The sequence below is a fragment of the Opisthocomus hoazin genome, chromosome 30, assembly GCF_030867145.1.
Source record: "Opisthocomus hoazin isolate bOpiHoa1 chromosome 30, bOpiHoa1.hap1, whole genome shotgun sequence".
Lineage (NCBI taxonomy): Eukaryota > Metazoa > Chordata > Aves > Opisthocomiformes > Opisthocomidae > Opisthocomus > Opisthocomus hoazin.
The window spans coordinates 2290338-2309337 of NC_134443.1; the positions used below are offsets into that span (position 1 = coordinate 2290338).

A 19000-nucleotide genomic window follows, 5' to 3' on the forward strand; every position below is an offset into this window, starting at 1 on the left:
TGGAAATTGGGGATTTTTTCCCCCGTGGGGCAGAATTGAAGCCAATCGCTTCCCCAGGAGCCTGGCCGGGCCCTGAGGGACCCCGCGAGGGACCTTGGCGGGGGGGTTTGGGGTACCCAGAGGACGTGCACCCCTCGTCTCCCTGCTGCTTTCTGTTCCCTGGCCCTGGCTGCTGTCACGCCGGGGCGTTGCGGTGGTTTTTCTGGGTGGGGGAAGGGTTGCCACGGCCGGACATGGGCACAGGGACGCAGGCAGAGCACGGCCTCGGGTACCGCACGCCCCAGCGTCTCCGCGGGGCTGAGCTTTATTGGTGGAGCCGCTCGGTTCAGCCCGGTTCCTTCCCCCTTCCCCCACCTCCGCCACCACCCCCGAGTCCTTCGGGTCCAACCCGGGGGGCTCCTTCGCCCCGACGCCGGACCCCGACCTCGCCCGGCTGCATCCGCGTGCCAGCCCAGTCCAGCCCCCGCCGAGGCATCGCCCTCCGCACGGATGGAGCCGAGGCGGGGGGGTGGCAGAGCCCCGAGCCCCCCGTTGTCCCCAAGGGTGGGGAAGGGTCTTGTCCCTTCCCGACGCTGCCGGGCTCGAGGGGCCACCGCCTGCCATCACTGCTCGTCCTTCTTCTCCTCCTCTTCCTCCTCGGGGAGCTTCTTGCGGGTGAAGAAGCCCAGCTGGGGCGGGAGGGAGAGGATGGAGGGGAGTGTGGGGATGGTGGGCAGAGCTCCCCGTGCCCTGCAGCCCCCCCCGCGCCCCCCCAAGCCGAGCCCAGCCCTCGCACCTTCCACAGGCAGAAGATGATCAGCGCCAGGAGGAGCAGCCCCCCCAGCACGCTGCCCACCAGGATCCAGAGCGAGAGGGGCACCCGCTTCGCCTGGATGATCTCCAGCACCGTCTGCGGACAAAGAAGGGACCCCAGGGAGGGAGCGGGGGCCGGGGCGTCCCCCCCACCCTGGGTTTGGGGGGCAGGAGGGGTCTGGGGGGGCTCCTACCTCCCTCCGATGAGCCCCCTCCTCCAGCACCAGCACGCTGCTCCCCGGGACCCCCAGCCAGGCCGTGCTGACCACCCTCACGCTCCGGAATTTAGCCTGGGGAGGGGGACAGGGGGGGCTTCGAGCCGCGTTGCCCACCCCGAGCTCTCCGGCCCCTTCCCCATCGCCCCCCTCCCCTCCTCACCGCACGGAAGAAGTCGTTGTGGATGGCGCGGAGGACGTGGACGGAGACCCCCCCGCCGCGGTCCAGCCGCCCCAGCCGGCAGCTCAGCTCCTGGCACCAGGCGTTGCCGCAGTCCTGGGGGGACAAAATGGGGGGGTGACATGACAGGGGAGCCCCCCCAGCCCCCCAGAGCCCGCCTCGGGGGGGGTCGGGGTGATGCTCACCAGCCTGTCCACGTGCAGGAGGTCTTCGGGGTGCACGGGGACCACCGTGGCCGTGCCCCGCTGCCGCGGCTCCTCGGGGGGGGTCCGCAGCGTGCAGGTCGCCTGGGTGGGGGGAGAGGAGCTGAGCTCAGCGCCGAGGGGGTGCGGGGACCCCCCCCCAGGACCCCTGGCTCGGGCAGGGGACTCACGTTGTCGGCCAGGACGCGGGTGACAGAGAGGAAGGGGGCACGGCGGTAGCCCAGGGCTGGCAGGGCCATGCGGAGGGTGAGATTTCGGACGGGGTAGCACCCCAAATTCTGCACCTGGAGTGGGGGGTGGGAGAGTGGGATGAGCCAGGACCCCCCCAGACCCCCCACCTCCTGCACCCCCATATCTCCTCACCTTCACCGTGGTCTTGAACTCGGGGCCGGGGCCGTGGGGGAAGGAGCCGACGGGGTGAACCTCGTAGCGGTGCAGGTTGGCTTCACTGCCGCGATGAGAGCGGGGTGGGACCCAGCCCCCCGCAGCCCCCCGCAGTCCCCCGCAGCCCCCCCCATCCTCGCGCCGCTCCCCCAGCCCTACCTGGAGAGGAAGAGGTCGGGCTCGTAGCGGATCGGGGCGGAAAGCCGGACCGCGTTGTCCTCCAGCGTCGCCTCGGTGCTGTCGCTGGAGGGGGAGACGCGGCAGCGGGGAGCTCGGGAGGACCCGAGACCCCCCCCACGCCGTGGGGCGCAGCCCCCCCCCCCCAAACCCTCCTACCTGCTGGCCTCGAGGACGACCTCAGCTCTGTCGAGGAGGACAGAGCAGCTGAACTCCAGCTCCAGGGTGAAGGAGACCTGGGGGCGAGCGGGGCCGTTGGTGGGGTGCGATGGGTGCACGGGGTCCTTGGGGGGGGTCCCGGTCCCCTACCTTGGCCAGCGAGCGGAAGACGGGGTAGCCAACGCTGCAGAGCCGGCGGTGACCCGGCAGCGCCGTGCACTCCAGCTTCACCGGGCTGGGGTCCTGCGGAGGGGGGGACGTCACCTGCGGCTGGACGGGGACGGGAGCACGGGGGGATGGAGCTGGGAGGGGGCTCGGGATGAGCCCAGGGGTGGGGGGGCCCTATGGGGACACATGGACCCCCATCTGGGATGGCCTGGAGGGCAATATGGGGCCCAAGGGACCCCTGTCTCCCCCCTGGAATGGGTTGGGGGACCCATATGGGCCCAAGGGGATCCTCCTCTCCCCCCTGGATTGGGCTGGGGGACCCATATGGGGTCCAAGGGACCCCCATCTCCCCCCTGGGATGGGTTGGGGGACCCATATGGGGCCCAAGGGACCCCCATCTCCCCCTTGGGATGGGTTGGAGGACCCATATGGGCCCAAGGGGACGCCCCTTTCCCCCCTGGGATGGGTTGGAGGACCCATATGGGCCCAAGGGGATCCTCATCTCCCCCCTGGATTGGGCTGGGGGACCCATATGGGGCCCAAGGGACCCCCAGCTCCCCCTGGGATGGGCTGGAGATAAGCATGGGCTGGAGGGTCTATATGAGACTGGAGAGACCCCAGTCTTTCTTCTGGGGTGGGCTGGGAGGAGGAGGATGTCTTGGAGGGGCTGGGGGGGGGGGGGGCCCATGCAGGTCACGGGGCCCCCGTCCCCCACCCCCGTACCGGGAGCGCGAGGCTGGAGAAGTGGAGGTTGCCGGAGAAGCGGAGCAGCAGGCTGGCGTTGTAGGCGTTCTCCTTCTTGTTCTCCAGCACCGCGTCCACCACCACCCTCCTCCTGCCCTTGCGCAGGACGTGGGGGCTTTGCCTGCAGTGGCGAGGGGGGTTACGGCCCCGGGGGGCTCCCGGGACACGGCTTGGCCCCGGGGACACCTCGGGGACACCTCGTACCTGGAGCCCACGATGTCCATGGTGGCCCTGAGCACCAGGTCCGTGACGCACTCGTCGTCCTCCCCGCAGTCCTTGAAGAAGGGGATCTGGAAGGAGCCGGGGTGAGCCCGGTGCCGGCAGCCCCAGGGATGGTCCCGGCACCGGCCACCCCCCCCAGCACCCACCAGTTTCCGGATGGTGGTGGGCGACGCTTCATCCAGCACCGGCCCGGTGGCTTCGGCCATGGCCAACCTCACCGTGAAGCTGAGGGGCCGCAGATAGTCCGTGGTGTCCTGGGGCGGGCGGCGGGGTCCCCGTCAGCCCCCTGTGCTACTGGGGGGGCTGGAAAAGCCCCCCATGTCCCGGGGAGGGGCCCGGCCGCGGCTCACCAGGACGTGGAAGGGGAAGCGGAGGCAGCTCTGCCTGCCCAGCGAGAGCTCGAGGCGACGCTGGAGCAGCCGCCGGGTGCCGGAGTCGAAGGCGGCCCGGGCTGCCGGCGTCCTCTCCTCCAGCGAGACGTTGTACCGGAGCTCTGCGCGGGGACGGGGACGGGGCTCAGCGCCCGGGGCTGGGGACGCCCCGGAGATGCCGGGGGACCCTCCGCGGGCGCTCCAGGACCCCCCAGGGATACGTCAGTGCTGCTCCCGGGATGTTCTCGAGATGCTCCAGGGATGGCAGACGGACGCTCCCGTGGCACGCGGGGCTGCCGGTGTCCCCAGCACTCACCGATCTCCCGGTCCCGCTGGCCGCGGGCGCGGGTCCCGGCGCGGAAGCAGAGCCTGGCGCGGAGGCAGACGGCGCCGGAGCCACCGCGCTGGCAGTTCTTCTGGATGACGCTGATGGCCGGGGGCTCCACCGTCAGCGACGCGTTGACCTGGACGATGTGGCGGGAGCTGGTGGCGAGGGGACGGCGTCAGCGGGATGCTCGCGGGGACGGTGACCTCCATCCCGGCACCGTCCCCAGGCTCTCTCCTCTTCTGGCAAGGGGAAACTGAGGCACGGGGGAGTCCAGTCCTGCGGGGCTGAGCGTGGTGGCCCAGCGCTGTCCCCTCGCCCGGCCCCGGGACTCACCGCAGCAGCACGGCCGCCCCGTGAGCCCCCACCGCCAGGTCCACCAGCCCATCCCCCGCCAGGTCCGGCTGCGCGTCCAGGCTGCGCCCGAAATAGCTGAGGGTCGGACCCAGCGCCGCCGCCTCGACGCGCTGGGAGGCGAGAGCAGGGCGAGCAGTGGCTTCACTGCTGTCTCATATGAGGTTGTGCTCAACCTAACGGAGCCCCCTGGATGGAAGCAAGACCCCCCAGCCCCCCGGTGCCACCTCACCTGCTTGTAGTGGGGCAGGAGGGTGCCCGGGGCGCCGTGGTAGACGTAGACGGCACCGCGGTGCCCGTCCTCCAGCGGAGCCCCCACCACCGCGTCGTTGAAGCCGTCGTGGTTGAGGTCCGGCACGGCGGCCAGGGCGTAGCCGAACCGGGAGTCCTGCGGCTTCTTGTCAGCGTGCAGGGTGCCAGCGGGGGCCAGGAGCGGCTGGGGGGGCACGGGGGGGGCCCTGGGTACCCCACGGTGCTGGGTCTGGCCCCGTGAGCTCCGTGCCGGAGCCCCAGGACGTGGACGGGGGAGAGCAGGGGCATCCCCTGGGCTGTGTCCCCCCCGCCACTGGCCCTGCTGCATCTCCCTGCTGCTGCTGTAACCCCCCCCCAGACCCTGCTGTGCCCCCTCCCCAGTCCTGGCATGTCCCCCCAATCCCCCTGCACCCCCATAACCCTGATGTGTCCGCCCAATTCCATTGCGTCCCCCCCAATCTCCCTGCATCCCCCCAGCCCTGTTATCCATCATGTTCCCCTGCACCCCCCAATCCCCCCCAGCATCCCCCCAACCCTGTTATCCATCATGATCCCCTGTACCCCCCAGTGCCCCCTGGCATCCCCCCGAGCCCTGCTGTCTATCCAATCCCCTGCACCCCCCAATCCCCCCCAGCATCCCCCCAACCCTGTTATCCATCATGATCCCCTGTACCCCCCAGTGCCCCCTGGCATCCCCCCGAGCCCTGCTGTCTATCCAATCCCCTGCACCCCCCAATCCCCCCCAGCATCCCCCCCCAGCCCTGCTATCCATCCCGATTCCACTGTACCACTCCAACCCCCCCAGCATCCCCCCAGCCCTGCTGTCCATCCGATCCCCCTGTACCCCCAATCCCCCCCGGCATCCCCCCAGCCCCACTGTCCAACCGATGCCCCTGCTCCCCCCAACCCACCAGCACCCCCCCAGCCCTGCCATCCATCCCAATCCCCTGCCCCCCCCCATTCCCCCCTGGCATCCCCCCCCAGCCCTGCTATCCATCCTGATTCCCCTGTACCCCCTGACCCCTCAGCATCCCCCCAGCCCCACTGTCCATCCAATCCCCCTGAAGCCCCCCCCCCAAGCCCCCGGGCATCCCCCCCAGCCCCTCACCTGCCCCACTCTGTAGAGGTACACCCGCCCCGTCTCCCTGCTCTGGGCACCCAGGTACATGGGTGCTGCCACCAGCAGCACGTCGGTGACCCCGTCGCCGTCCACGTCCAGGGCGCACACCTCGCTGCCGAAGTAGGAGCCGATCTGCCGGACACGGTGGGCAGGCCTGGGGGCTGCAGCAGCCCCTTCCCACGGCTGTCTGACCCCCCCCCCCCCCCCCCGGCAGCTCCTACCTGCTCCCCGGTCAGCGCCTGGGCCACCGTCACCGCGCCCGTGGGGCCCAGCTCGAAGAGGATCACCTTGCCCTTGTGCTGGAAGCGGGGGGCCCCGGCCACGTACAGGCGCTGCCCCCCAGGCAGCCGCAGCGAGGAGACGGCGTAGCCTGGAGAGGAGACCCCGGGCGTCAGCGGCGGCCGAAGCCCTGGGGTTGGTTCCTTGGGTACCCCAGGTCCCTGGAGCATCCCTGGGGCAGCCTGCATCCCCGGGCCACGGAGCATCCCTGGGGCACGGAGCACCCCTGGGTACCTGACATCCCTGGGGCACCCTGCATCCCCGGGCCATGGAGCATCCCTGGGTCACGGAGCATCCCTGGGTACCTGACATCCCTGGGGCACCCTGCATCCCTGGGTCACGGAGCATCACTGGGTACCTGACATCCCCGGGGCACGGAGCATCCCCAGGGCACGGAGCACCCCTGGGTACCTGACATCCCTGGGGCACCCTGCATCCCCGGGGCACAGAGCATCCCTGGGTACCCAATATCCCTGGGGCACCCTGCATCTCTGGGGCATGGAGCATCCCTGGGTACCTGACATCCCTGGGACACCCTGCATCTCTGGGGCATGGAGCATCCCTGGGTACCTGACATCCATGGGGCACCCTGCATCCCCGGGGCACGGAGCACCTCTGGGTACCTGACATCCCTGGGGCACCCTGCATCCCTGAGGCATGGAGCATCCCTAGGCCATGGAGCATCCCTGGGCACCCAACATCCCTGGGGCACCCTGCATCTCTGGGGCATGGAGCACCCCTGGGCCATGGAGCATCCCTGGAGCACCCTGCATCCCCGGGGCACCCTGCATCCCTGGGTACCTGACATCCTCAGAGCACCCTGCATCCCTGGGCCATGGAGCATCCCTGGGTACCTGGCATCCCCGGGGCACCCTGCATCCCTGGAGCACCCTGCATCCCTGGAGCACCCTGCATCCCTGGGTATCTGACATCCTCAGAGCACCCTGCATCCCTGAGGCATGGAGCATCCCTAGGCCATGGAGCATACCTGGGCACCCTGCATCCCCGGCGCACGGAGCACCCCTGGGTACCTGATATCCTCAGGGCACCCTGTGTCCCTGGGTACCCGACATCCCTGGGGCACAGAGCACCCTTGGGTACCCAACATCCCTGGGGCACCCCGCGTCCCCGAGACATGGAGCATCTCTGGGTACCTGACATCCTCAGGGCACTCTGCATCCCTGGGTACCCAACATCCCTGGGGCACAGAGCACCCTTGGGTACCCAACATCCCTGGGGCACCCAGCAGCCCTGGGGCACCCAGCACCCCTGGGACATGGAGCATCCCTGGGTACCCAACATCCCTGGGGCACCCAGCAGCCCTGGGGCACCCAGCACCCCTGGGACATGGAGCATCGCTCAGTTGCCAACGATCCCCCGTTTGCCCAACTTCTCCCAGTCACAGAGCATCCCCAGTTCACCCCACATCTCCAGGACACAGCATTCCCAGTTCACCCCGCCCCTCCGGGAGACAGAGCATCCCCGGCTCGCCCCGATCCCTCGGGACACGCCCCCATACCCAGATACGCCGCGTGGTTCTTCAGCTCCAGCGGGAATTCCTCCTGGAAGGCTTGGCGGGGAGGGACGAGGCGCCCGCGCCGGCTCTGCTCCAGCACGGCCCCGTCCCAGTCGTAGGCTCCCACCGTGCCGAAGAGGATCCCATCCTGGGGGGGAAGCGAACGGGGGGGGGGGACGCGACGCTGCGGCGGGGCGCGAGCTTGGGCGAAGCGCGTCACACGCCTCGAGGCCAGCGCGCGCACGGCGATGCCTCAGTGTCCCCAACCCCCCCAAAACGTGTCACCCGTCCAGCGTGACGGGCTGAGGATTATTTTCCACTTCTGCAAAGCTCCAAGCCCAACCCCAGGGGCCGCATCCTGCCCGGCCCCGCGGCCTCACCTCCAGGAGGTGGACGGAGAAGCCGACCTGGGACATCTCCAGCTCGAAGGAGCTCTCGTTGTCCCCTTGGGTTCCTGGGGAGGGGGAAGGAGACGGGGTTCCTCCAGATGGGCCGCCGGCCGCTTCTGCCGCGGGGCTGCGGGTCGGCGTCCGGCCCCGCGTCACCTTCCAGGCTGAAGATGCGGTCGCCCAAGGCGTCCACGATGTCGTTGAGGGCGGCCTCGTCGCTGACGTTGAAGAAGTATTTCTCATCCGGGTCGCTGGCGATGTACTTGATCTCGCGGATGAAATCCTCTGGGTCCTGCTGCCGGCGGAGGTAGTGCCCCAGCACCTGCGGAGAGGGGACGCAGCGTCGGCCGGGGGCCGGGTCCCGACCCCAGCGCAGCCGGGATGGGGGTGCCCTGCCCCGGCATGGCGCGAAGGGGGAGTGGGGAAACTGAGGCACGGCGCCGGCTCCCGGGAGGACGGTGGCCGGGGCGCTCACCGCGATGGCGTAGCGGGTGACGTTGCGCTTCTCGCACTCCTCCAGCGCCTCGGGCAGCTCCTCGCCGTCGTGGGACTCGCCGTCCGTCACCACGATCATCAGCCGGGTGGCATCCGCCCGCCCGCCCCGCTCGGGGCTGAAGGCTTCGGTGCTGCCGCGCGGACGGGGGGCACGAGGCTGAGCCCGACCCCACTCCTGAGCCCAGTCCCGGCCCCTGATCCCAGTTCTGATCCTGATCCCAACCCGGCCCCCAAGATCAGCTCCACTCCTGACCTCAGTCTCAGCTCCAGATGAGCCTGATCTCCATCCCAACCCTGATCCCGGTCCTCACCCTCATCCTGATCCCAACCCCAATCCCAATCTCGATCCCAACCCTGATCCCAATCCCAATCTCGATGCCAATCCCGCTCCTGGTCTCAACCCCAATCCCAACACCGATCTTGATCCCAACTCTGATCCTGATCCCAACCTCCCCTCCCCTCCTGATCCCAGTCCTGACTCCAAACCCAATCCCGATCCCAATCCCAACCCTGATCCCAGTCTTGAAGCCAATCCCAACCTCCCTTCCCCTCCCGATCCCAGTCCTGACTCCAAACCCGATCCCGATCTCAACCCTGATCCCAGTCCTGAAACTGATCCCAGCCACGATCCTGATCCAAATCCCAACTCTGATCCCAGTCCTGAACCCGATCCCAGCCACGATCCCGATCCAAATCCCAACTCTGATCCCAGTCCTGAACCCAATCCCGTTCCCAGCCACGATCCTGGTCTCAATCCCAACCCTGATCTTGACCCCAGCCGCAATCCCAACCTTGATCCCAATCCCAGCTTCAATCCTGACCCCGATCCCATCCCCAACCCTGACCCCAATCCCAAACTCAACCCCATCCCGATTCCAATCCCAGTCTGGACCCTGATCCCGCTCCCAGTCCCGACCCCGCTCCCGCCGCGGCCGCGGCGCGGGGGCCCACCAGGCGCGCCGGATGGCGAAGGCGGTGCGCGTCTCCCGCCCCTCCTGCCGGCTGAGGTTCCTGGCCGCCTCCACCACCTCCGCCGCCGTCCGGTACCGGCCCAGCGCCCACTCGTGCACCGCCCGCTCCCCGTACTGCAGCACCCCGACCTGCGCCGACACGGGGCTCAGCAGCCCCGCACCCCAGAATGGCCCCCGGCGCCCAGCGCGGCCCCCAGCCCCGACGGCAACGCCCCGGGGTGGCCTCGTCCCGGGGACAACGGCATCGCCCCTTGGATGGCATCACCCTGGGGATGGTGGCATCATCCAGGGATGATAGGATTGCCCTGGGGACAACAGCATCGTCGCATGGGTGGCATCACCCCGGGGACGGTGGCATCACCCCAGGGATGATAGGATTGCCCCAGGAATGGTGGCATCACCCCTTGGGTAGCATCACCCCGGGAATGGTGGCATCATCCAGGGATGATAGGATTGCCCCGGGGATGATGGCATCACCCCATGAGTGGCATCACCCCGGGGATGGTGGCATCACCCCAGGGATGATAGGATTGCCCTGGGGACAACGGCATCGTCCCATGGGTGGCTTCACCCCAGGGATGGTGGCATCATCCAGGGATGATAGGATTGCCCCGGGGATGATGGCATCAGCCCATGAATGGCATCACCCCGGGTATGGTGGCATCACCCCAGGGGATGACAGGATTGCCCCGGGGACAACGGCATCGCCCTGGGGATGATGGCATCACCCCAGGGACCCCACCATTACCCTGGGGACAATGGTGTCACCCCACGGGTGGCATCACCCCAGGGATGGCAGCAGCACCCTGGGGACAACGGCATCACCCCTGGGATGCCAGCATTGCCCTGCGTATGACGGCAGGATCCAGGGGCTGGCATCACCCCAGGGCCAGTGACATGGCCCCGTGGACCCCGGCGTGGCCGCGGGGACCCCGATGTGGCCGTGGCGACCCCGAGGTGGCTGTGGGGACCCCACCTCACCTGGATCTGCCCGGGCCCGATGAAGAACTTGCCGAGGACGTTGCTGAGGAAGCTCTGCACCTCGTACCAGGGGTAGATGCTGTTGGAGCCGTCCAGGACGATGACGATGTCCATGTAGGTGGGGCAGCCTGCGAGGGGGACGCAGCTGGCACCGGCGCGGCACAGCCTGGCACGCGTGGCCCAGCCCAACACGTGTGGCCCAGCCCAACACGCGTGGCCCAGCTCGCTACGGCCGCCCCACTCACGCTGCGCCGTGGGCGCGATGGGTGCCACCGGCCGGAGGTCGCCGTCCAGCCGGGCGCAGACGCCAGGGCTGAAGACTGAGGTGCCGCACTCCTGGGACCAAAGCGGGGCGCAAGCCTGGGGACGGGGGGGACACGCGGCGTGGGCACGGGACGTGCCTCAGTTTCCCCTCCAGGAGAGACCCCCTCTCACCACGAAGCCGCCGTCCTTGGAGTCCAGGAGGGTCATCCCCAAGTGCGCGCCGCGGCCGGGGCCGAGCCACGGGGCTGCCGCTCCTGGGGGGCCGGGGAGGGCGAGACGCGGGGGTCAGCGCCGGGGTGACCCCCGGGACCCCGCCGTGGCCTCCGCGGGGGACGAAGCCGGGTGGGGGCACCCATCAGCGCGGGGCGCAGCCGTACCCAGGTTGGCCTTGGCGCAGGTGCCGTTGGGGGGTCCCACGCGGCACTTGTAGACGTCGCCTTGGCGGTCGCCGTCCCAGGGGGCCCCCACCAGCAGCCTGCGGGGACACGGCTGGGTCACCCCCACCCCCAGCACCCCGCTCGCCTCCGGCGTCTCGGGGCGCGGTGCCAGGGCCCGCTTGCCCCCGCCGCCGGCACCGTGCCACGGCGCTGCCGCCACCACCGGTTTCCGTCCGTCTGTCCGGCTGGCTGTGTCCCCCCGCCATCAGCCCCCCACCCACCGGCACCGGGGGCCCCCGGCTTTGCTGATGGGACCCTGATTCTCATTCCCCTCCCCCCCCAAGCCGCGCTGGGGCAAAGCACAAACCCGCGGTGACCCTAAGCCCCCGCTTCTGCCCCAGAAAAACACCGAGGGGGCTCCCTGCCTCAGTTTCCCCTCTGGGCTCTGTTTCTTCCCCCCCACCTCAGTGGCCCTGCCTCAATTTCCCCCCTCCCGCCTCAATTTCCCCCCCCTCCCTGCCTCAGTTTCCCCCCTCCCTGCCTCAGTTGCCCCTATGGCCTCTGTTTCTCCCCCCCCCGCTTCAGTTTCCCCCCCTCCCTGCCTCATTCCCCCCCAGCCTCACTTTCCCCCTCTCCACCTCAGTTGCCCCCCTCTCTGCCTCAGTTCCCCCTCCCCACCTCATTTCCCCCCCTCCCTGCCTAAGTTCCCCCCTCCCTGCCTCATTTCACCCCCCACCTCAGTTGCCCCCCTCCCTGCCTCAGTTTCCCCCTCCCCACCTCAGTTGCCCCCCTCCCTGCCTCAGTTTCCCCCTCCCCACCTCAGTTGCCCCCCTCCCTGCCTCAGTTTCCCCTCCCCAGGGTATCGCAAGCCGCGAATCCCCCCATACCTTAGCCCTGCCCCACGGGATGTGCTGCTGGGGGGGTGTCCAAGCCCCCCCGTGCGTGTCCCCCCCCCACCCCTGGGTGCCACTCACCACTTCTCCCCGTCGCCCGCCCACTGCAGCACCTTGTAGCCGAACTGGGCTTCGGGGGGGCCGTGGAAGAGCCGGGGGTGCCTCACATCGATATTGAACCCCACGCACAGCCCTGGGGGGGGGGGGGGACAGGGAGCCCTGAGGGTGGGGGCACCCACGGCCCCCCGCATCCCCCCACACCGCCACGGCTTTGGCACCGTGGCGCCCACGCGAAACCCCCTCGTCATTTGAAAATAATCCGATTTTTTGGGTGCTGTTGGAGCACCCACCTCCCACCCCGGGGGGGGCACGGGGCACGGTGGGGGGGGGTGCGAGCCAAAGCTGCCTCATCTGCCATGGCCCACGGCGGGTTCGGCGCTGGGTGGGGGGACGGACGAGGGGTCACAGCGTGGCCCTGGCACCCATGGGTGAAACCGTGCCGGGAAGTGGGGAGCGGGGCCGGGGGTGGTGGGTGTCCCGGAGCGGGGGGGGCTGCGGTGCTGAGCACCCTGTCTGTGGCTCCAAGCACCCCAAACGCAACGCTGAGCACCCCAGCACAGCACCCAGCGCCCCAAATATAGCACCCAGCGCCCCAAGTATGGCACCCAGCACCCCGAGTGGGGCTCCAAGTACCCCGTATGCAGCACCAAGTACCCCAAAAGCAGCACTGAGCACCCCAAAAGCAGCACCCAGCACCCCACATATAGCACCAAGAACCCAAAATCTGGCCTCAAGCACCCCACGTACAGCACCCAGCACCCCAAGTGCAGCTTCGAGCAGCCTGTATGGAGCACTGAGCACCCCAAAAGCAGCACCGAGCACCCCAAATGCAGCACCGAGCACCCCAGCACCCCACGTGTGGCACCCAGCACCCCAAAAGCAGCACCCAGCACCCCACGTATAGCACCAAGCCCCCCCCCACGTGCAGCTCCGAGCAGCCTGTATGGAGCACTGAGCACCCCAAAAGCAGCACCGAGCACCCCAAAAGCAGCACTAAGTGCTCCTCGTACAGCACCCAGCACCCAAATATGGCACCCAGCACCCCGAGTGTGGCTCCAAGTACCCCGTATGCAGAACAAAGCCCCCCAAAAGCAGCACCGAGCACCCCAAATGCAGCACCAAGCACCCCAGCACCCCACGTGTGGCTCCCAGCACCCCAAAAGCAGCACCCAGCACCCAAAATCTGACCTCAAGCACCCCATGTATAGCACCAGGCTTCGCAGCTCTGAGCAGCCTGTATGCAGCACAAAGCACCCCAAAAGCAGCACTGAGCACCCCGGCACAGCACCCAGCGCCCCAAATATGGCACCCAGCACCCCGAGTGTGGCTCCAAGTACCCCGTATGCAGCACCAAGTACCCCAAAAGCAGCACCTAGCACCCCAAAAGCAGCACTGAGCACCCCAAAAGCAGCACCCAGCATCCCACATATAGCACCAAGCACCCAAAATCTGGCCTCAAGCACCCCACGTACAGCACCCAGCACCCCAAGTGCAGCTTCGAGCAGCCTGTATGGAGCACTGAGCACCCCTCACGCAACACCGAGCACCCCAAATGCAGCACCGAGCACCCCAGCACCCCACGTGTGGCACCCAGCACCCCAAAAGCAGCACCCAAGCCCCCCACGTGCAGCTCCGAGCAGCCTGTATGGAGCACTGAGCACCCCAAAAGCAGCACCGAGCACCCCAAAAGCAGCACTAAGTGCTCCTCGTACAGCACCCAGCACCCCAATATAGCACCCAGCACCCCGAGTTTGGCTCCAACCACCTCGTATGCAGCAGCAAGCACCCCAAAAGCAGCAATGAGCACCCCAAATGCAGCACCGAGCACCCCAGTACCCCACGTGTGGCACCCAGCACCCCAAAAGCAGCACTGAGCAACCCCAAAGCAGGACCGAGCACCCCTCGCACAGCACCAAACACCCAAAATCTGGCATCAAGCACCCCAAGTGCAGCTCCAAGCACCCCAAAAGCAGCACCGAGCATCCCTCGTACAGCACCCAGTACCCCAAAAGCAGCACCCAGCACCCCAGGAGGCCCCGGGGTGGACAGGACAACTCGGAGGTTTCTGTTTTGGGGGACCCAGGGAGGGGGATGTGTTTGCCTCCAAGCTCCCAAAGACCCATAAAGTTCTGCACCCCCTCCCTGACCGGCTCCGGGTGGGGAAACTGAGGCACGGGGAGGCCGAGGGGCACCCCCGCAGCCAGCACTGTCTGCCTGCCTCAGTTTCCCCACGGACAGGGCACGGCGAGGGAGCGTGGACGTGCCCAGATGGGACGGAGCTGGGCTGGGGACCCAGCTGCCAGCCTCCCCCATGGGGGGGTGGGGAAAAAAAAAAAAAAAAAAAAAAAAAAATCACCTTTTTTCTCTTTTTTTCCCCCCAAAATAGTGAGATTTTCCATTAATTTTTTTTTCTAGTTCCTCTTGGCGGTGTCTGGCTTCCTTCCACACTGGCCTCTTCTTGGCCCCATCCCCAAACCCAGGAAGGTTTTGGGGTCCCCCCTCCACCCGAAAAAAAGCCAAAAATCCATTGGGGAGGGGGATAAGGCCCAAACCCAGCTGGTTTTCCCCCAAACGGGCCCCGGCCAGCTCGGCGGGGGGCACCCACACACGGCCGAGCCGGGGGCTAACGGGTGCCCAGCCAGCGCCAGCCCCTCGCCCCGCAGCACCCCACGCTCCCCCGCCTCTCCCCCACAACCCCCCCCCTTCTTTGCCCAAATCCGGCCGGATTTTGGGGTGATGTTACCTGGGAGCAGGAGCAGCGCCCGGAGAAGCCGCCGGCACCCGCGGGCACCCATCGCCGCCCCGTCGCCGGCCGCCAGCGGCTCAAAGGTTACTCTGTCTCCGGACGGGACAGGGGGGGTTTTTTTTTTTCCTCTTTCTTTTTTTTAATATATATTTTTTTTTCCACCTCCTTCATCTTCAATTGGCTGCTAAAAATAACCCGCCGCAGCGGTTTGGGGTTTTTTCTGGGGGGGGGGAAGGAATTAGGAAAAAAAGGCAAAGCGGCGAAAAACACGGGAAAAAAGAGGAGCGGGAAGGAGGGGGCAGAGGGTGTGGGGTCTTGGGGGGGGACGAAGGGGTTCTCCCCTTGTCCCGTGGGGTGGGACGCGTGGGGTGGGACGCGTGGGGTGGGACGTCCCCGGTGCGGGATGGAGCCCACCGAGGGGCTGTGACACCCAGCTGTTGGGGGGCTGGGGGTCCCCGCTCACCCCCGCCGCCCTCCTCCGCTCTCGGGGGGTTCGGGGTGGCTTTCGGGTGGGTTTGGGGTTGCCACGTCCCCGGGTGACACTGCCACCTCCTGGACACTGTCCCCATCTCCCGTCCCTCGGAGGAGGCTGAGAAGCTGGGGTGACCTTGGTGAGGACCCTCCAAGCCCACCCCCCCCCCGCTCCTCAAGCCGCCCCTGGCAGGGGAAACTGAGGCGGGCGAGACGCCCAGCACGCGCTGGCACCCCAAGGCCACCTTCCAGCTACCGAAGGACACGGGGCAACCGCAGCCACCGCTACGTGGTGGCATCCACGGCCGTCTCCTCCTCGCCAGCTGTGGGACCGAGCGCGCCGGGGCTGCCCAAGAGGCTGCGGAGCTGGAGCCAGAAGAAGGGACGCCTGCCAGGCTCGCGGGGCCACTCCAGGTAGGTCCTGGTGCCCAACATCTTCCGGAGCCGGGCAAAACGCCGCGGCAAACCCCGAGCGTCGATGGGTTCCTTCACCACCAAGATGACGTCCTCGGTGCCAAGCCCCACGGCGCGCTGGTGGGCGAAGTAGAGCTCGTAGTTGCACCACTCGCTGTCGATGAAGCTGCGGGAGAGGACGAAGATGACCTTGGCGCTCCTCTCGATGTTCTCCACGATGTTCTCGATGATCCAACGGCCCGGCGTGAAGTCCCGCTCGTGGATGCAGAGCCGGTAGGGTGGCGTGGTGCTCTCCAGCCGGCGCAGCAGCTCCCGGCGAACCCAGCCGGCGTCGGCGCAGCTGTAGGAGATGAAGGCGTGGTAGGAGCATCGCCGCGTGGTGCCCGCCTGCCGCCCGCCGTACTTGGCGCACACCAACCGGTACGTGGCTCGCAGGTACCAACCGGCGTCCAGCTTCCAGCAGAGCGCGGCGCACGCCGCCACGGCCACCGCCGTGCTGGCCACCGCCACGGCCACCAGCGCCGGCACGTCGCATTCCAAGGGACGCGGGGCGTAAGCGGCCACGGCCGTGTCCAGCAGCGCCTCGGGGTGGTAGCAGGTCCAGTTGTGGGGCCAGTCGGCCAAGGTGGGGCGTCCCCGTCGCCGCGTCTCCTCCAGGAAGAGGTAGAGGTCACACGTGCAGTGGTAGGGGTTGTTGCCGGCCGCCAGGCTAACGAGCCGCGGCATGTTGACGAAGGAGCCGCGGTTGATGACGCCAAAGGAGTTGCCGTCGATGGCCAGCACCTGCAAAGGGGGGCACCTCCACTCGGAGGGGATGAACTTGATCTTGTTGCCGCTCAACCGCAGCTCCCGCAGCCGGGGACTTCGGGTGAAGTAATCCATGTCCAAGCGGTCGAGCTGGGAGTAGGAGAGGTCCAGGTACTCGAGGGTGGTGGGCAGGCACCCGAAGGTGCCCACCGTCACCTGGTTGTGGTGCAGGGCCAGCCAACGCAAGGTGGGGCTCCACTGACACGTCTCCTGCAGGCTGCCCAAGCGATTGTGGCTGGCGTCGAGGCGGGCGAGCCGAGGCCAGGTCCGCGTCAAGGCGGCCACCACGGCTAGGCTCAGGAGCTGGTTGGTGGCCAAGACGAAGCTCTCCAGCTTGGGCATGACGCCCTGGTAGTGGCAACGCTGGTTGTAGATATAACCATCTTCCAGGCGGTTGCCGGAGATGTCCAAGGCCTCCACGTTGCGCATCTCGCCCCAAGCGTCGCAGGGGACGTAGTTGAAGTTGACGTTGATGATGGAGAGGGCGGCCACGCCGCTCAGCCAGGTGAAGGTCCAGTCGAAACGCAGGATGTCGGGGTTGCTGATGTCCTGCAGCAAGAGGCGGTCGAGCCGTGGGGCGGCTGCCCCCACGCCGGAGCTGTTCTGCCGCGGCGAGCGGGCGAAGTCGACGGCCAGCAGCGCCAAGTCGCGGACGCGGGAGCGCTGGACGTTGAGCAGGGCCAAGCGGAGGAGGTTCTCGCTGAACTTGCCCCGGTAGAAGACCAGCTTGGTGATCTGCAACTCGGCCAAGCCGGCGAAGGGATCGGCGGCGCCGCTGTAGTAGGTGAACTCAAAGAGGTTCCGGAAGCGCAGGTAGCGGAGGGGTTTGCCGCGCAGGTCCCGCAGCATCGCCGGCAGAGCCGCCGCGCTCTCGTCCAAGGCCATGTCACACCACAGCTCCGTGGTGTTGAGCCAGGAGAAAGCCCCGGCTTCATACCGCCGCAGGCTGGAGGCCGACTTGATGGCGAACTTCTGCAGCGCCGTGTCCTTCAAGATGGCCAGGTCCTCCCGGGAGATGTCCCGCAGCAGCGGCCCCCCCAGCGACAGCTCCCGCAGCTGCCGCAGCCCGCCGAAGGCGCCGTCCAACGCCGCGCTGCCGTAGAGGTTGTTGGACATGTCCAACCAACGGAGGTTGACCAACGGTCGCAACGCCGGCGCCGGGATGCGGCCGAGGGAGTTGTTGAAGAGCTGGAGGTGCTCCAAGAGGAGGTTGGAGAGGAAGGCGTCGGGCGCGATGCGGGAGATGTTGTTGTAGCCCAGATCCAAGCGCCGGAGCTGGGTCATGCCGGCGAAGTCGCGCGCCGTGATCTCCCGTAGCTTGTTGTAGGAGAGGTCGAGGCTGCGCAGGCCGCCGGGGAGCCCGCGGGGCACCCGCTCCAGGTCCTGCCCCTTGCACAGCCCCGTCTCGCCGGCGGTGTCGAAGCGGCACGGCGGCCACGCCGCGTCCCCCGCCAGCGCCAGCAGCACCAGGCACCAAACCCCGCGGGCGCTGGTGGTGGCGGGGGGCTGCATGGCCTCCGGCGCGGCGGCGGGGCGGCCGCGGAGGTGCCGCCGGCGGCGGGCACGGGGACGGGGCATCCGGGCATCCCCGCGGAGCCGGCCTGCGGTGGGAGAGCAGCGGGGTCAGCGGTGCCACGTCGGGAGGACCCCGACCCCCCGGGTAGCAGCAGGATCGACCCCCGGGGGGGGCACCGGGACCGGGTGGGAGGGGGCACTGGGATCCGGGGGGGTGGGAATGGGTAAATCCTGCCTTGGGGGCTCAGGGACTGGATCCTGGGGGGGCTGGGGGGCTGGGTCCCAGAGATTGGGATCTGGATCCCCAGGGGATGTGGGACTGGATCCCAGGGACTGGGATCTGGATCCTCAGGGGATCAGGAAAGGGATCCAGGGGGGATCAGGGACTGGATCCCAGGGACTGGGATCTGGATCCTCAGGGGATCAGGAAAGGGATCCGGGGGGGTCAGGGACTGGATCCCAGGGATTGGGATCGGGATCCTCAGGGGATCAGGAAAGGGATCCAGGGGGGAACTAGGGACTGGGTCCTGAGGATCAGGAAATGGATCTGGGAGGGCAGGGTGAGGACTGGATCCCCGGAGGATCGGGAACTGTATCCTGGGGAGATCAGATTCCCAGGGGATCAGGGACTGGATCCCACGCAGAATGGATCCGGGGGGGTGTCAGGGACTGGATCCTAGGGGCACTGGGGATGGGATCCTGGGAGGACTGGGGATGGGATCCCCTGGGGGTCAGGGACTGGATCAGGGGGGGTTGGTGACCAGATCCCAGCAGGGCTGGGGACCGGATTCTGACAGGATCAGGGACTGGATCCGGGGGGAACAGGGGATGGAAGCCCAGGGATCAGAGACCAGATCTTGGGGCGGACTGGAGGGGACTCGATCCCTGAGGGATCAGGAACCGTATCCGGGGGGATCAGATCGCAGGGGGGCTGGGGACGGGGTCCCAGGGGGACTCCCCCACCAGACACCGGGAGTTGGGGGCAGGGGGGGGGCTCCGGTACCAAATCCCCAGGGATTTGCAGACCAGATCCCATGGGATTCGGGACACCAGATCCCGCAGGCGGAGAGCCCAGCCCAGCGCAAACACCCAACCCTTCCTCCTCCTCCTCTTCCGTGGCCGGAGCGGGGCTGGGGGGCACAGTGAGGGGGGGCT

The 19000-nt window shown here is 68.0% G+C and overlaps 2 protein-coding genes across 4 annotated transcripts; both read right to left on the reverse strand.

Moving 5' to 3' along the window:
- Positions 1–322: 322 nt before the first annotated feature.
- Positions 323–14707, reverse strand: ITGA10 (integrin subunit alpha 10). 3 transcript variants are annotated; one of them, XM_075445093.1, is made up of 30 exons: positions 14636–14707; positions 11914–12025; positions 10940–11037; positions 10734–10816; positions 10544–10658; positions 10299–10426; positions 9298–9446; positions 8327–8477; positions 8008–8173; positions 7843–7916; positions 7466–7610; positions 5889–6037; positions 5656–5799; positions 4528–4731; positions 4278–4408; positions 3933–4099; positions 3596–3738; positions 3392–3499; positions 3228–3313; positions 3003–3144; positions 2262–2381; positions 2112–2188; positions 1935–2018; positions 1755–1839; positions 1562–1675; positions 1374–1475; positions 1171–1284; positions 987–1082; positions 776–889; positions 324–668 (listed from the first exon to the last, which is right to left on the reverse strand). In XM_075445093.1, exons 1-30 carry the CDS (start codon positions 14685–14687, stop codon positions 603–605), a joined length of 3519 nt encoding a protein of 1172 aa, XP_075301208.1. In that variant the 5' UTR covers positions 14688–14707; the 3' UTR covers positions 324–602. The 3 variants fall into 3 exon arrangements, with proteins under 3 accessions (XP_075301207.1, XP_075301208.1, XP_075301209.1); XM_075445094.1 differs by having other exon boundaries at positions 325–668; positions 2262–2354; XM_075445092.1 differs by having other exon boundaries at positions 323–668; positions 2262–2354; positions 10299–10658.
- A 233-nt stretch (positions 14708–14940) lies between these two features.
- LOC142364904 (toll-like receptor 2) lies at positions 14941–17916 on the reverse strand. The gene is given in 3 exon segments (XM_075445106.1): positions 14941–15863; positions 15971–17901; positions 17904–17916. Coding segments are annotated over 3 exon segments (2523 nt in total). The 3' UTR covers positions 14941–15284.
- Positions 17917–19000: the final 1084 nt, after the last annotated feature.

What these genes read in the sequence shown, in the direction of transcription:
- ITGA10 (XM_075445092.1), bottom strand. Translation starts at nt 14,687, where the DNA reads ATGGGTGCCCGCGGGTGCCGGCGGCTTCTCCGGGCGCTGCTCCTGCTC. An exon ending in TCTCCAGCCTCGCGCTCCCG is followed by an intron (nt 2,355 to 3,002) that starts GTACGGGGGTGG and finishes CCCCCTCCGCAG; the next exon opens with GACCCCAGCCCGGTGAAGCT. An exon ending in TCCTGCACGTGGACAGGCTG is followed by an intron (nt 1,285 to 1,373) that starts GTGAGCATCACC and finishes TTGTCCCCCCAG; the next exon opens with GACTGCGGCAACGCCTGGTG.